Consider the following 13,099-nt stretch of genomic DNA (forward strand, 5'->3'; position numbering starts at 1 on the left):
CTTAGCAATTGACCTGCACATCAGGCTGGTTTGTTATTCATATTGCTCCCCTTACAGCTTATAATACGAGCTTCTGATTGAATACAGGTTTGGATATGTGTAACATTTGCTTTTTAAAACAACAATACTGAGTTACCTAGCTAATGATAATCAAGTCACATAACGTTCTGAAACACACAGTGGCTTATTACAGCATGAGAAAAACATTTTGGAATCCCTGGAAACACTCACTCTGGGTACTGCACCTAGGCAGTAGCCAGTTAAAAGTAATTGTTATTAAGTCCTATATTTATACTAAGCTTTATAACCATAAATTATTATTAAAGTACAGTCGATATAGTAATCCAACACAGTTATGATCATATTATGAGGAACAATAACAACATGCTGGAAGTGTAACAGTCTGTAACTGTGTGTTTGAGTGCTTGTATGGGAATCTCACAAAAGGGAGTAAAGGGAGTGATGTTGTAATTGTGCTTTTTACAATTGTATGTGTTTTTTTTTTTTTTTTTTACAGTGGATTGAATTTCCAGGGACGTCACAAAGTTACAGAGGAACAGGAATTGGTTTAAATTATTTCGTTCATTTAATACAACTGATTTCTGGTATATATTTTACTGTTTCTGTGTGAGTTTTTGTATTTCTATTGGTTAGGTGAAGATGCCTCGCCTGAAGAAGCACAACCGTTCCATCGCGACCAAGAAGAGCATGGAGGAACGCCTGGCAGCAGTGGTGGCATCTGCGCCTCTGGTCTCCACCACTTGCTTCCCACCACCAACACGTGGTCCCTCACGTATGTGTTCACCTGTTTTCTTTAAATTCTTTGGAGAGTGCATGCGGTCATGTTCAGTGTCTTTAATGTATTTTGTACGTGCACAATGTATTTGGGTGATGTGTTCTTCTATTTTAATGTTTTGTCTTTTTAACTAGGTCGTGGTACTGGTCGTCGCCACCGTGTGAGCACCTGGCCAGTTTCACCCCTGACTGGCAGGAGTCACAAGATGATCATCCCAGCCGAGTCACTTGACAAGAAGGTATTGATTTTGAATTTACAAACATAATTATTTATGTGAGGCGTAGTTATTAATGTTCTTAAATAAATCTTTTCTATTTGTTATAGTTTGTTCTTTTTGTCGGTGATTCCCACCTGCGCGCCATTGTTGATGGCCATGTGAAGATTTCGCACAAGCAGCTTTCTTTTGGTCTCATGTCAACGCCAGGGGCTGACGCCAAGGACCTGAGGACTGAGATGGTGAGTGCAGTCCTTCCCAGGACACCTGACCTTGTTTGTGTTCTTGCACCCAGCAACAACTTGACTAAGGGGACTTTGGATCAGGCTGCAGTGGACTTTGAGGAGCTTCTCACCAGTGCCTTGTCTCGGTGGCCGAAGGCAAGATTATTTTAATATGTTCACGTCTTTCCAATCATAATGAATGTGGCTTTATAGGCTGTTGTAGATCATTTCTTTTTATTTCAATGCATGTTTGTGATTATTATATTGCTTGTTTTTAAATAATGTTATGTGTTGTTATAGTTGTTTGTCCTGGACTTCCCTCCGCGCCGGAACGTGGATCAGGACTTGCAGGAACTTTTTCGCCAGGAGTTTCACCGTGTGGCTGCACGCAAGGGTATGGCCAAAAAATATTTAGTTCAGTCTAATTCAAGTTGTACGTGTCATTGGCTTTTATGGCATATGGAGAAAGATAATTTCTGTCACATTCAGAATATTTTTAAATTAATATGATGCAAACAGATTTTATTTTATTTAAACAAACATTATATTTGTTTGTTTAGGTGTGAGGTACTACTCTATTGCAGAGTTCTTTCCTCTCAGCCAGCGTGACCTGTGGAGTTGGGATGGGGTAAGTGGAAATGATTTGTTTATTGTCCTTTCTTACCTTTACATATATACTAGTTTTTTTTCAGAGTTTGTTAAAGCACTGTATAAATGAAATGTGTTATTATTATTATCATCATTATTATTATTAATAAGTTGATCTGACAAAGTTTGTTTTGCAGATTAGCAACAGTATTGACAGTGTTGTTAATTTGAGTTTGATCTAATTTTTTTGCAGGTGCACCTGAGTGATGGATCTGGGATGAGGACGCTGGTGACATTGCTATGCGACAAATCCAGTCTGGAGCTAGCGATGGCTGTTGCACAGGAGGAGTCGCGTAGCATGTTGCCAGCTGTTCCTGCTCCTGCTCCTCGTCTGGCTCCGAGGTTGGTTGTGGTTGGAGAGGCCCGCTCTCCACGTCCGTTGCACAACCCATTGGATTGGAAGGTGGTTGAACCACGCAGGATGGTAAATGAGTTGCACACTTTGTGTTTTAGGAGGAACAGAAACATTTCCATGCAATTCACTGCACAAATGGTCAAAATGTACATGTATAAAATTATATTTTTCATTACAGGGGAGCAGCTCGCCCCCTAAGGGAGGGAAGGTTCAGCTCAGGGTATGTTTTGTTTTTTAATTCACCTTTTGATATCTATGTTTATTGATTGATGTATCTATCTGTATGTTCTCTCAACGGAAGTTGTTACTAAAATTCTTTCTTTTTTGTCTCACAAGGATTGTTACATCCCTCTCACTCCTGTGTGGTTCAGCCCACCAATGTTGGAGATGATGGACAGTGTCCGTCCGGGCAATCTTGATCAGAAGGAGCCCAGTACTTCTGCCAAGGGACCAACGGTAATGTGCATGCAAAGAGTGTTTATTAGCCAATGATTCAATTTGGAAAAATGAACTGTCAAGACTGATGTCATTATTTGAAGTTGTTGCAATTTAAGCATTTTGTTATTATTCTTTTAGGGGGTCAAGCGTCCTAGGAGCCCTTTTGCTCCAAAGAAGAGCTGTGGGAAACAGAAGGTTTGAGACGTTGTATTTGTTTTCTAGTGTTTGGCAGTAAATTGTGTAAGAACATGGAAGTAATTTGTTTGCTGTTTTTTTTTCTAAGGTGAAGGTGGAGGAGTGGCCTGAACTTCCCAAGGCTGTGTCGGTAAGTGCACATTGTGTGAAAGTTGTATAATTTTATGAATGGATTATGCAACACCTTGTTATTTTATTCATACTGTAAGTTGGAAGGGCTGTGGGAACCAGCTGGTTGAGCGTGTTACATTTTATTTCTGGTGTTGGGCAGTAAATTGTGGAAGGGCATACAGTTAATGTGTTTGCTGTGTTCTTTTTTGTTTTTTCATACTGTAAGTTGGAAGGGCTGTGGGAACCAGCTGGTTGAGCGTGTTACATTTTATTTCTGGTGTTGGGCAGTAAATTGTGGAAGGGCATACAGTTAATGTGTTTGCTGTGTTCTTTTTTGTTTTTGTCTAAGGTGGAAGTGGGGGATTGGCCTGGAGTGCCCAAGGCTGTGGAGGTAAGGGCAGATTGTGTGAATGTATATAAATGTATTCTGTTAAACAAATTTCACTGTTTATATTAGTAGTTTATGGTCAAGATTGACTTGCATATGCAAATGTTGAATTTTCCAATATTTGATTCCCTGAAAAGTATCACAAGTCCGGGCTGTTATAAATGTACAGATACAGCTGTGTTACAATGTGTAACAAGATTGATTGTTTTTTTTTCATCAGGAGGTCCCTGTGGAGCGTCCCCGCAGACGCATTGTCTTCAAGAAGAGGCGTACTTCTCAGCAGGTTTGTCTTTATTTAGATTATGATTTTATAAAGAATTTAGTTAGTGTTGATAGTGCTCAAACATTGTGGCAGTTGTAACATAGTGATGAAGTTATTGTGAAGTCATGGTGAGTCTAACATTCAGTGTGTTTTGTAGCAGGTTGCAGCTGCAGATGTTGTGGAGGTGATGAGTGGACCATCACCTGTGACCATTGAAGACTGTCCCCCTCTGCACAGCTCCCCAGACCTCATCCAAAGTAAGGTCGCTGCTAATGTTGATACTTTGCCGGTAACGTTTGATGCTGGGTCTGTTAGTTCAGGTGAAGAGGAGATCATAGTGGTCTCTGATACAGACAGTGAGGGTTCCATTTCTTTTGGGTGGACTGATACTTTGCCACTAGCCCAAGGTTCAGGGTCTGTTGGGGCATGTGTAGATGAGGTCACAGTGATCTCTGATACAGACAGTGAGGGTTCCATTTCTTTTGGGTGCTTTGATACTGTGCCGCGAAGTTTTGGGGTGCGTTCTGTGAGGGGATCCTTTCATCAGGGGGATCAGCGTTTTAAATATAGAGGTGTACAGTGTATGGCAGTAAGTTTGGCTGCCATGGCAATGCATAAGACCAAGAGTGTGTTTTCTTGGCAAACGAGACATCTGGACAAGGCTGTTGTTTGTGGTGACAAGATTTACACATCTTTGCGTGACAATAACTTGATTTGTGGTGGGCACACTATCCCGTGTATTCCAGAGTTACCAAAGCAGTTAGATAAAGATGGCCATAGTTATGATTTTGAGTATGGTGACTTTGTGACTGGGGATGTCAATGTGGTTGAGGGAGAGTTTATTGATGCAGGTGTGTGCACAACTCTCAAGGACGGTTTGGAAAAGATGTGTATGGAATATGACACATGCTTTTTCACATTGTTATCCCGTACTTGTGGGATTATTAGGGAAGGGGAACGGTTTGCTGTTGTTGACTCTCATGCACGCAGTGCAGATGGGATGGTGCATCCCAACGGAAAGAGTGTTGTTGTGTATTTTAGTAGTCTTGAACACTTGATTCAGCATGTTAGCTGTTTTGCTGCAGGATTCAGAGGGACACAGAAGTTGTTTGAGATTGCTGGTGTTCGTGTCACTGTGAAAGTAGATGGTGGTGCTAGCCAGTCATCTTCAGGGAAGATTGGTGCAAAGCGCAAGGCTACTACAATGCCTACTCGTACCTCAAAGAGGTTTAAAAGGAGTGACCCAGTTGATTCAGATGTAGCATTTGTTAGTGAGGTTACAGTTAAGGAGTTGGTGTTTAACCCTGTTCGTAATGATGTAGCTCGAACTTTATGTGACAAATTACATGTTGAGTCAGAGAAAGTCGACGATGTGTTTTCAATAGTTGGTGTGTTGGGGGCTCCGTGCAAAAAGGACACAATAGTTGGTGATGGCAACTGTTTTTTTAGATCAGTCAGTCAAGCTGTTTGTGGTTCACAAAAGAATCACAGGAAAATTAGATTAGCTGTAGTTAAACAATTAGAAGACAATGCTGTAGCTTATGACAGCATTTTGAGAAGTGAGTTCTCGTCAGTGTCAGATTATGTCAGTAAGTCAAGGATGCGTTATGTCGGCAGTTGGGCGACAGAGGTTGAGATTCAAGCAGCAGCAGATTGTTTAGGAGTTTCCATTTTCACTTACATTGGTGATCGCTGGCTTGAATATAGTTGTAAGAATAGGCAGTTTTCCAGTCAGGCAGTGTACTTAGATAATGTCAATGGTAACCACTATGAGACTGTTGTTTGTGTTCATCAGCCACAGTCACAGTTTTGTTATGGTTACTGCAAAGTAGGTGAGGCTACAACAGGCTACAATCTTAGACAACACTGTGATGTAGAGGTAGAGACAACTGCCACAAACACAAACTATTGTTTTTCAAAGTATTTGAAAAAGAAAGTTTTCTATCAAAATACAATTAAATATAAAGAAAATGTGTTACAGAAGCTGAAACGTCAAGAAAGGTCTAAACGTAGATATCATGAAGATGCAATGGTTAGATACAAATGTAATCAGAGTAGTGTACAAAAGTACAAACAAAATGTTAGGCATAGGGAGATGGTTAAAGCAGATAGCAAAATCAAATATAAGCAAGATGTTAGGCACAGGGAGGTGGTTAAAACAGGTAGCAAAATAAAATACAAGCAAGATGTTAGGCACAGGGAGGTGGTTAAAACAGGTAGCAAAATAAAATACAAGCAAGATGTTAGGCACAGGGAGCTGGTTAAAACAGGTAGCAAAATAAAATACAAGCAAGATGTTAGGCACAGGGAGATGGTTAAAGCCTTTAGCATAAAAAAATATAAGCAAGATATTCATCACAGGGAGATGGTTAAAACAGTGAGTAAAATGAAGTATAAGCAAGATGTTGAGTATAGAGAGAGTTTGAAAGCCAAAAGCAAAGTACAATATACAAGTGATTTAACACATAGACAGAAAAAAAAAGAGCTGAGCAAAAAAAAGTATCAAAGTGATCCAGAGATCCAGTTGCGTGTTAAAGCAGTCAACAAAGTGAAAAGGCAGCAGTTAAAAAACAAGCCAGCAGATTTTGATTTTGTAATACAGCAATTTTTGTGTAAAGTTAAAGATGGACCAGATTTTGTGTGCTGTGTGTGTCAAAGGTTGTTGTTTCAATATCAGGTTTTGAGCTGTAAAAGAAGCAATTATAATAACAGTGACGACATGGCGTTAATTGCAGACAAATGTATTTCAGATAAATATTTGCATACATGCAATGAGATTTGTGTAAGTCCATGCCAGTTGTTACAGTCACCTAGAGGTCAGTTGTGGATTTGTCGTACGTGTCATTCCAAAATAAATAATAAACAAATTCCTCCTGAGTGTGTTGTTAATAATTTAGATGTTCATGATGTTCCTCCTGAATTGGCTTGTTTGAACAGTTTAGAGCAACATTTGATAGCGTTGCACATTCCATTTATGAAAGTGTTGGCATTGCCTAAAGGAGGACAAAACGGTGTTCATGGACCAGTGACGTGTGTCCCAGCAAATATTGTGGAGACAAATAATTTGCTTCCTCGCTCAAACATGGAGGGGTCTTTGTTGCGTGTGAAACTCAAGCGTAAGCTAACGTATAAAGGACATTATGAGTATCAGTATGTTGATACAATGCGTATAAGGCAGGCTTTGTCGTATTTGAAACAGAATAACATGTACTATAAAGATGTTGATTTTAATGAAGACTGGCTGAATGACTTTTGTCGCGAACAAGAGAATGAGAGTGTAGTACAGGATAGTGATGTTTGTGTTGGAAAGGATGAAACACCTGCCAAGGTGGATGAAGGTGAGGATGAACTGTTGCATGACAGGCAGCAACATTGTATGTTTCAGGACACTTGTCTCATGCCTGTAGATATTGGTCAGGAAACACTTGATCAGTATTATGAGGGTGTTTTTAATGTGGCTCCAGCAGAAGGTAACAGTCCTGTGAAGTTACTTTCTAATCGTGAGAATGAAGCTAAATGTTTTCCAGTGTTGTTTCCACAGGGACATTCTGTGTTTCATGACAATAGAGAGCATCGGTTGACATTGTCGCGCTATTTCAATAACCGCATTCTTCATGCTGATGGCAGGTTTGCCCAGAATGTGGAGTATATTTTTTTTGCACAGTACATGTCAGAGTTGGAGCAGGTTGTGTCGAATGTGTCTATAGCTTTGAGGAAAGGCAAAGGAAGTCATGTTCCTAAAAGAGTTAGAGATGTGGTGAATAATGAGGAGTCTTTAAGGAAGTTGTTAGAGTTTGATGATGGTTATCGTTTCCTTAAGCCTATTAGAGGCACTCCTTCATTTTGGCAGGCAGCGCAGCGTGATTTACTTGCATGTGTGCGTCAGCTTGGTGTACCCACTTGGTTTTGTTCATTTTCTGCAGCAGACATGCGCTGGACAAACTTACTCGGTAGTATTTTGAAACAGGAAGGGAGAGAACAGACAGCTGAGGAGTTACAGTGGGCAGACAAATGTGAGTTGTTGCGTCGTAATCCTGTAACTGCAGCTAGAATGTTTGATTTTCGATGGCATTGTTTTTTGAGGGAAGTCCTTATGTCTCCCTCAAACCCTATAGGTAAAATTAAGGACTATTTTTATCGTGTTGAATTTCAGCAGCGCGGGTCTCCACATGTACATTGCCTGTTTTGGATTGAGAATGCTCCCTTAATTGACCAAAACTCAGATGAAGAGGTAGTTGAGTTTATTGACCAATATGTTACAAGTGAACTACCCTCTGATGATGACACATTATTGGACATTGTGTCATCTGTGCAGGTGCATTCAAAGCGCCACTCTAAAACATGTAAAAAGAAAAACACAGTGTGCCGTTTTAATTTTCCGAGGCCAGCATCTGCACAAACATTTATTAGTCGTGTTAAAGTTGATGAGGAGATAGAAAAATGTAATTGTGAAAAAACTGATTCAACAGAGACTGTGTGCCTTAAATGTAAAGAGCGTGATTTTGAAGAAAGGAAGGCGCGTAAAGTAAGGGCTCATGAAATTTTGGCAAAAATTAAGGAAGCACTGTCGGATGAAAATCAGAGCTTTGATACAGTGGAGCAGTTGTTTGAAACTTTAAATGTAACTCAGGAAGCATTTGAAGATGCATTCAATCGAACGACTACAGGTACCAAAGTAGTGTTAAAGAGGCAGGTGAAAGAGGCTTGGGTTAATCAGTATAATAAGCAACTTTTGAAGTGTTGGAATGCAAACTTGGACATTCAGTATGTGGTGGATGCCTATGCATGTGTTGTGTATATCATTTCATACATTTCAAAGGCAGAAAAGGAAATGGGTTTGTTATTATCAAATGCCCAAAGGGAAGCAGCTAAAGATGGTAATGTTAGTGCTAAAGAGGCTCTAAAAAAACTAGGTGGTGTTTATTTACACAACAGGGATGTGTGTGCTCAGGAAGCAGTTTATAGGTTGACTAATATGCATTTGAAGGAGTGTTCTAGGAAGGTCATGTTTGTACCAACAGGGGAGAATGTAGTAAAGATGAGTTTGCCTTTAAATGTGTTAAAACAAAGGGCAGCTACAAATGATATTAACACAGAAGAGATGTGGATGACCAGTTTGGTTGACAGGTATAAGAACAGGCCCAATGATAGCATATTTAATGACATGTGTATTGCAACATTTGCTTCAGAGTATCGGGTATTAAGTAAAAATGAAAACTGTAAAACAAAAATTGCGTTGAGCAACAATTGTGGTTTTGTTACAAAGAGAGTCAGAACAGAACCTGCTGTAGTGCGTTATGCTCGGTTCTCAGTAACAAAAAATCCAGAATTGTTTCATTTGAGTAGATTACAGTTGTTCATGCCATATCGTGTTGATGAGCAGTTAAAACCAGAGGGTTTTGAAACATTCCAACAGTTTTATAACAATGGTAATGTTGTGTTGTGTGACGGATCTGTACATCAAGTAAAAACAGTGGTTGATGATAATAGGAGCAGGTTTGAAGTTGATGCAGACATGTTAGACGATATTCAAAATAGGATTAATTTAGATGGTGTGGAAGAAGATGCGTGGTGTCAATTGTGTCCAGAACAGGAGTTGGAACGTTTAGAGGCTGTGGAGGAAATGGCAGAGAGACAGGAAGCAGAGGTCGATCAGCAGGAGCATATTCCAGATTTAGCTGTTAATCGTGAACAGGTACAACATTTGGAAAAAATGAACAATGTAATGTGTAGGAGTGATGGCTTGTCATTGGTTAGGTCTTTGAATGATACACAGATGCGTGTTTTTTATCAAACTCGGCAGTGGTGTTTAGATAAGTGTTCAGGGAAAAATCCACCTCCTCTACATGTCTTTATTACAGGTGGTGCTGGAACTGGTAAAAGTCATTTAATCAAAGCTATTCAGTACGAGTCAATGAGGTTATTATCACCGTTGTGCAGTAATCCTGACAATGTGAGTGTTTTAATAACTGCACCAACAGGTATTGCTGCATACAATCTGAATGCAGCAACAATTCACCACACATTCAGTATTGGAGTTGATGTACGCTTACCGTACAGTCCACTAGGTGAAGAAAAGATCAATTCTCTCCGTGCAAAGTTCACTGATTTGAAAATTTTGATAATAGATGAAATCTCAATGGTAAATGCCAATCTTTTGGCATATATTCACGGTAGATTACGGCAAATGAAACAGAGTGGTAACCTCCCATTTGGAAACATTTGTGTCATTGCTGTCGGAGATTTTTACCAGTTACCTCCAGTAAGAGGAAAACCCCTGTATGTGGAGGATTTGAATATTGACTTGTGGTCTTTGTTTTCAGTTGTGCATTTAACAGAAGTAATCAGGCAAAAAGACAGTGCGTTTGCGGAATTGTTGAACAGGGTTAGGATTCATAGCAAAGGGACACCAATGTTAAGAAGTGATGTTGACACTTTAAAACATTGTGAAACTGGTGAAGTCAGCTCAGCTTTACACATTTATGCGACAAATCAACAAGTCAATGCACATAATATTCAGCGTTTGTATGATGTGTGTCGTGACTATGTCACTATTGAAGCTCAGGATTTTCAGAACAACAGGAGAACAGGGAAGTTGGAATTAATTCAAGGCCATCATGCTAAAGCTAAGAATACTTATTTGGCTGAACAGTTGTTGTTAGGTGAGGGTGCACGTGTGATGTTGTGCCAAAATGTTGATGTGAGTGATGGCCTGGTGAATGGAGCTTGTGGTGTTGTAACACGTATCGTCAAATCAGAGCGTGTTCAGTTTCCAATAAAGGTTTATGTTAAATTTGATGATGAGAATGTAGGTGCAGAGAGGAGACGACAATCACCAAGTGTTTCAGCTGATGTAGCAGGTTCTACAGCTATTGCTCCAGAGGAGGAGAGAGCTTGTAAGAAAGGTGGTTTGAGACGTCAATACCCACTTAAGTTAGCATGGGCGTGTACAATACACAAAGTTCAGGGCATCACAGTAAATAATGTTGTTGTTTGTTTTGACAAGATATTTGCAGCTGGACAGGCGTATGTTGCTCTAAGTCGAGTCAGGAGTTTGTCAGGTTTGATTATTGAACAGTTTGACGAGAAGAAGATTTATTGTAGGGGTGACATTAAAGATGCAATCCAAACAATGTCTCCATTCTTAGTTGATAGTTTATTAGGGCAGCAATTGAGGGCAAGCAGGTTTGGTGTTTTTTTGATGAATGTGCAGGGATTGACTCGACATGTGCCAGATTTGGTGTTGTGTACACAGCAGTTACAGCTGAACTGTATTGCTGTCACTGAGACATGGTTAGCAGCAGATTTTTCAATGGAATCAATAAATATTGAGGGTTATAGATTTTATGGTTGTTCACGCAGTTCATCTTACAGTAGTGATGACCCCAGACTAGTTACATTAAAAGATCAACTACATGGTGGTGTTGGCATTTATATTGCACCAAACACAGAATTTGAGATACAAGAAGTTCCTCCTTTTAATTTGGAGTGCATAGTGTCCAAATTTACTTCACATAATCTAGTTATTGCAGTTATATATCGACCACCATGTTATCCCATGACATTATTTAAGACAAATTTAGGCAACTTTCTTGATTGGCTGGATTCAGTAAATGGAACCATTGCAGTCATGGGAGACTTTAATGATGATATTTTGAAATTATCAGCAACCTGTCCACTTTTAACAGCGAAAGGATATATGCAAATTGTAACAAAAGCAACAACAGAGAAGGGCACTTTAATTGATCACATTTACGTTAAAAGAGCAGATAATGGGGCAGAATCATTAGTGCTGCCTACATACTTTAGTGATCATGAGGCAGTCTTATGTTTATTGAAGTGATTACAGTCTGTGCCTCCACATTGTGGGTGCTTGACCCAAAACGACAACTGGAATAATCAATGTTTTAGTTGTTTTCAGTCTCTTTGATGAATAGTTTGTGGGCATGTGTTACTACATTATGAATTTAAATGTGTGAAATGTATGAGATGTCTTATGGCTGTATATGAAATTGCTGTTGTACTTGTTGTATGTAATGTGTCATTGCTGTTTATGAAATTGCTGTTGTATTTGTGGTATGAAATGTGTTATTGCTATACATGAATTGCTGTTGTGTTTTTTGTATAAAATGTGTTAATACACTATGAAATTGCTGTTGTATTGATATTGTTGTTAGTGTAATGATATTGTTGTTTTTACCTATTTAATTACCTATTTGTTTTGCTGTGCAGATACCTGTGTATTCTGGGTTGTAGGTTGTGTTTGTGTATATTTATTTAAATTTGTATTTATGTCACATCATGAAGACAATGTAATAAAACAATTATGTTACTGTTTGAATAAATTTATGTCCAACACTGTCATGCATTTGCTGTTTGTCTATGTATGTCTATGTCCCTCTCTCTCTTCTTTCTACCCTGCTCCTCCATTATAACTTTGTCTTCCCCTCTTTTTGCCCCCCCACATCTCCCCTGTAACCTCTTTCACTTTTCCACCCCAACCATTCAAGGCAGATGGCTGCACATGTTTGATTCTGGTTCTGTTTGAGATATCTTCTTGTTCTTAAACTTTTTAAACAGTGGAGTTCTCTCCACTGTTGCTCAATGTGTATACTGTTGGAATTCTCTACCATGTGTATTACACTTACTGAAGTATTAAGTATGTCAGAAATAATGGCTATTTTTATTTTGCAATCTAAATAAAAGTTTGTGAAATTGTACTCCTTTCAATTTCCTGGTTGTTTTTTTTGGCTATGTCATGTGAGCTGCAGTTGTAAAGTTGTCCTAATGCATACATTTTCTTGAAGTGTAGTAAAATCAGTGTTCTGCATGTTTGTGGTGCAAAAGTGTTTTTATATTCATATTTCATACATGATAATTATGCACACTCAACATAAGAGCGTTATATTAAATGAGTTTGGTACAATCTGTTATGTCAAACAGATGAAGTCTTAAGTCTTTGCTCAATATCCCCAGCAGCAAAGTCAGAGTGACTTCCTGTTGGGTGAAAGGTGTGTCCGTAAACGTGTTCAGGGACAGTCCCTTGACTCACATATCAAGGTTTGTGCATATCAGACAATGTTACACTTTACTTCCTGTTTTGGGCGTGTCTACTTCCTGTGGAGAGGTCACGTTTTACAGACATGTTCAGTGCGAGTCTGAGGTCTCACATATCAAGTTTCAAGTGGATACAACAATCCCAATTAGAGCAGCATGAGAAACTGTAAATGTTAGATTTGATAGATTTGTAGGCAAATGCCTCCATCATGTGGCGAACAAAGGTTACTGCACTGACAAACCACTTAGTAGAGTGGGTCCTGTGCAGTGTTCTTATGTCAACACCGTTGAACGATTTGTTATCATATTCAGCAAGCATCATCTACCATGTGTTTTACATGTTTTCATTCATTTTGAGTATGATACAATGAAATTTGTTAAAGTTATAAGGGAAATTGTGAAATTGTATTT

General features: G+C 39.1%; 1 protein-coding gene across 1 annotated transcript; it reads left to right on the top strand.

Annotated features, from left to right (window-relative positions):
* The first annotated feature begins 1,124 nt into the window (after positions 1-1,124).
* On the top strand, positions 1,125-3,576 carry LOC131456960 (uncharacterized). Its single transcript, XM_058625686.1, has 9 exons — positions 1,125-1,390; positions 1,535-1,628; positions 1,795-1,862; positions 2,076-2,306; positions 2,416-2,457; positions 2,574-2,693; positions 2,814-2,870; positions 2,959-3,000; positions 3,331-3,576. Exons 1-9 carry the CDS (start codon positions 1,208-1,210, stop codon positions 3,436-3,438), a joined length of 945 nt encoding a protein of 314 aa, XP_058481669.1. The 5' UTR covers positions 1,125-1,207; the 3' UTR covers positions 3,439-3,576.
* The last annotated feature ends 9,523 nt before the right edge of the window (positions 3,577-13,099 follow it).

The sequence above is a fragment of the Solea solea genome, chromosome 1 (genome assembly GCF_958295425.1).
Source record: "Solea solea chromosome 1, fSolSol10.1, whole genome shotgun sequence".
Taxonomy (NCBI): Eukaryota; Metazoa; Chordata; class Actinopteri; order Pleuronectiformes; family Soleidae; genus Solea; species Solea solea.

Coding starts and splice junctions, on each gene's coding strand:
- LOC131456960 (XM_058625686.1), top strand. CDS start 1,208: ATGTCAACGCCAGGGGCTGACGCCAAGGACCTGAGGACTGAGATGGTG. Junction 1,391..1,534: donor CCTTGTCTCGGTGGCCGAAG/GCAAGATTATTT, acceptor GTGTTGTTATAG/TTGTTTGTCCTGGACTTCCC. Junction 1,629..1,794: donor CCGTGTGGCTGCACGCAAGG/GTATGGCCAAAA, acceptor TTGTTTGTTTAG/GTGTGAGGTACTACTCTATT.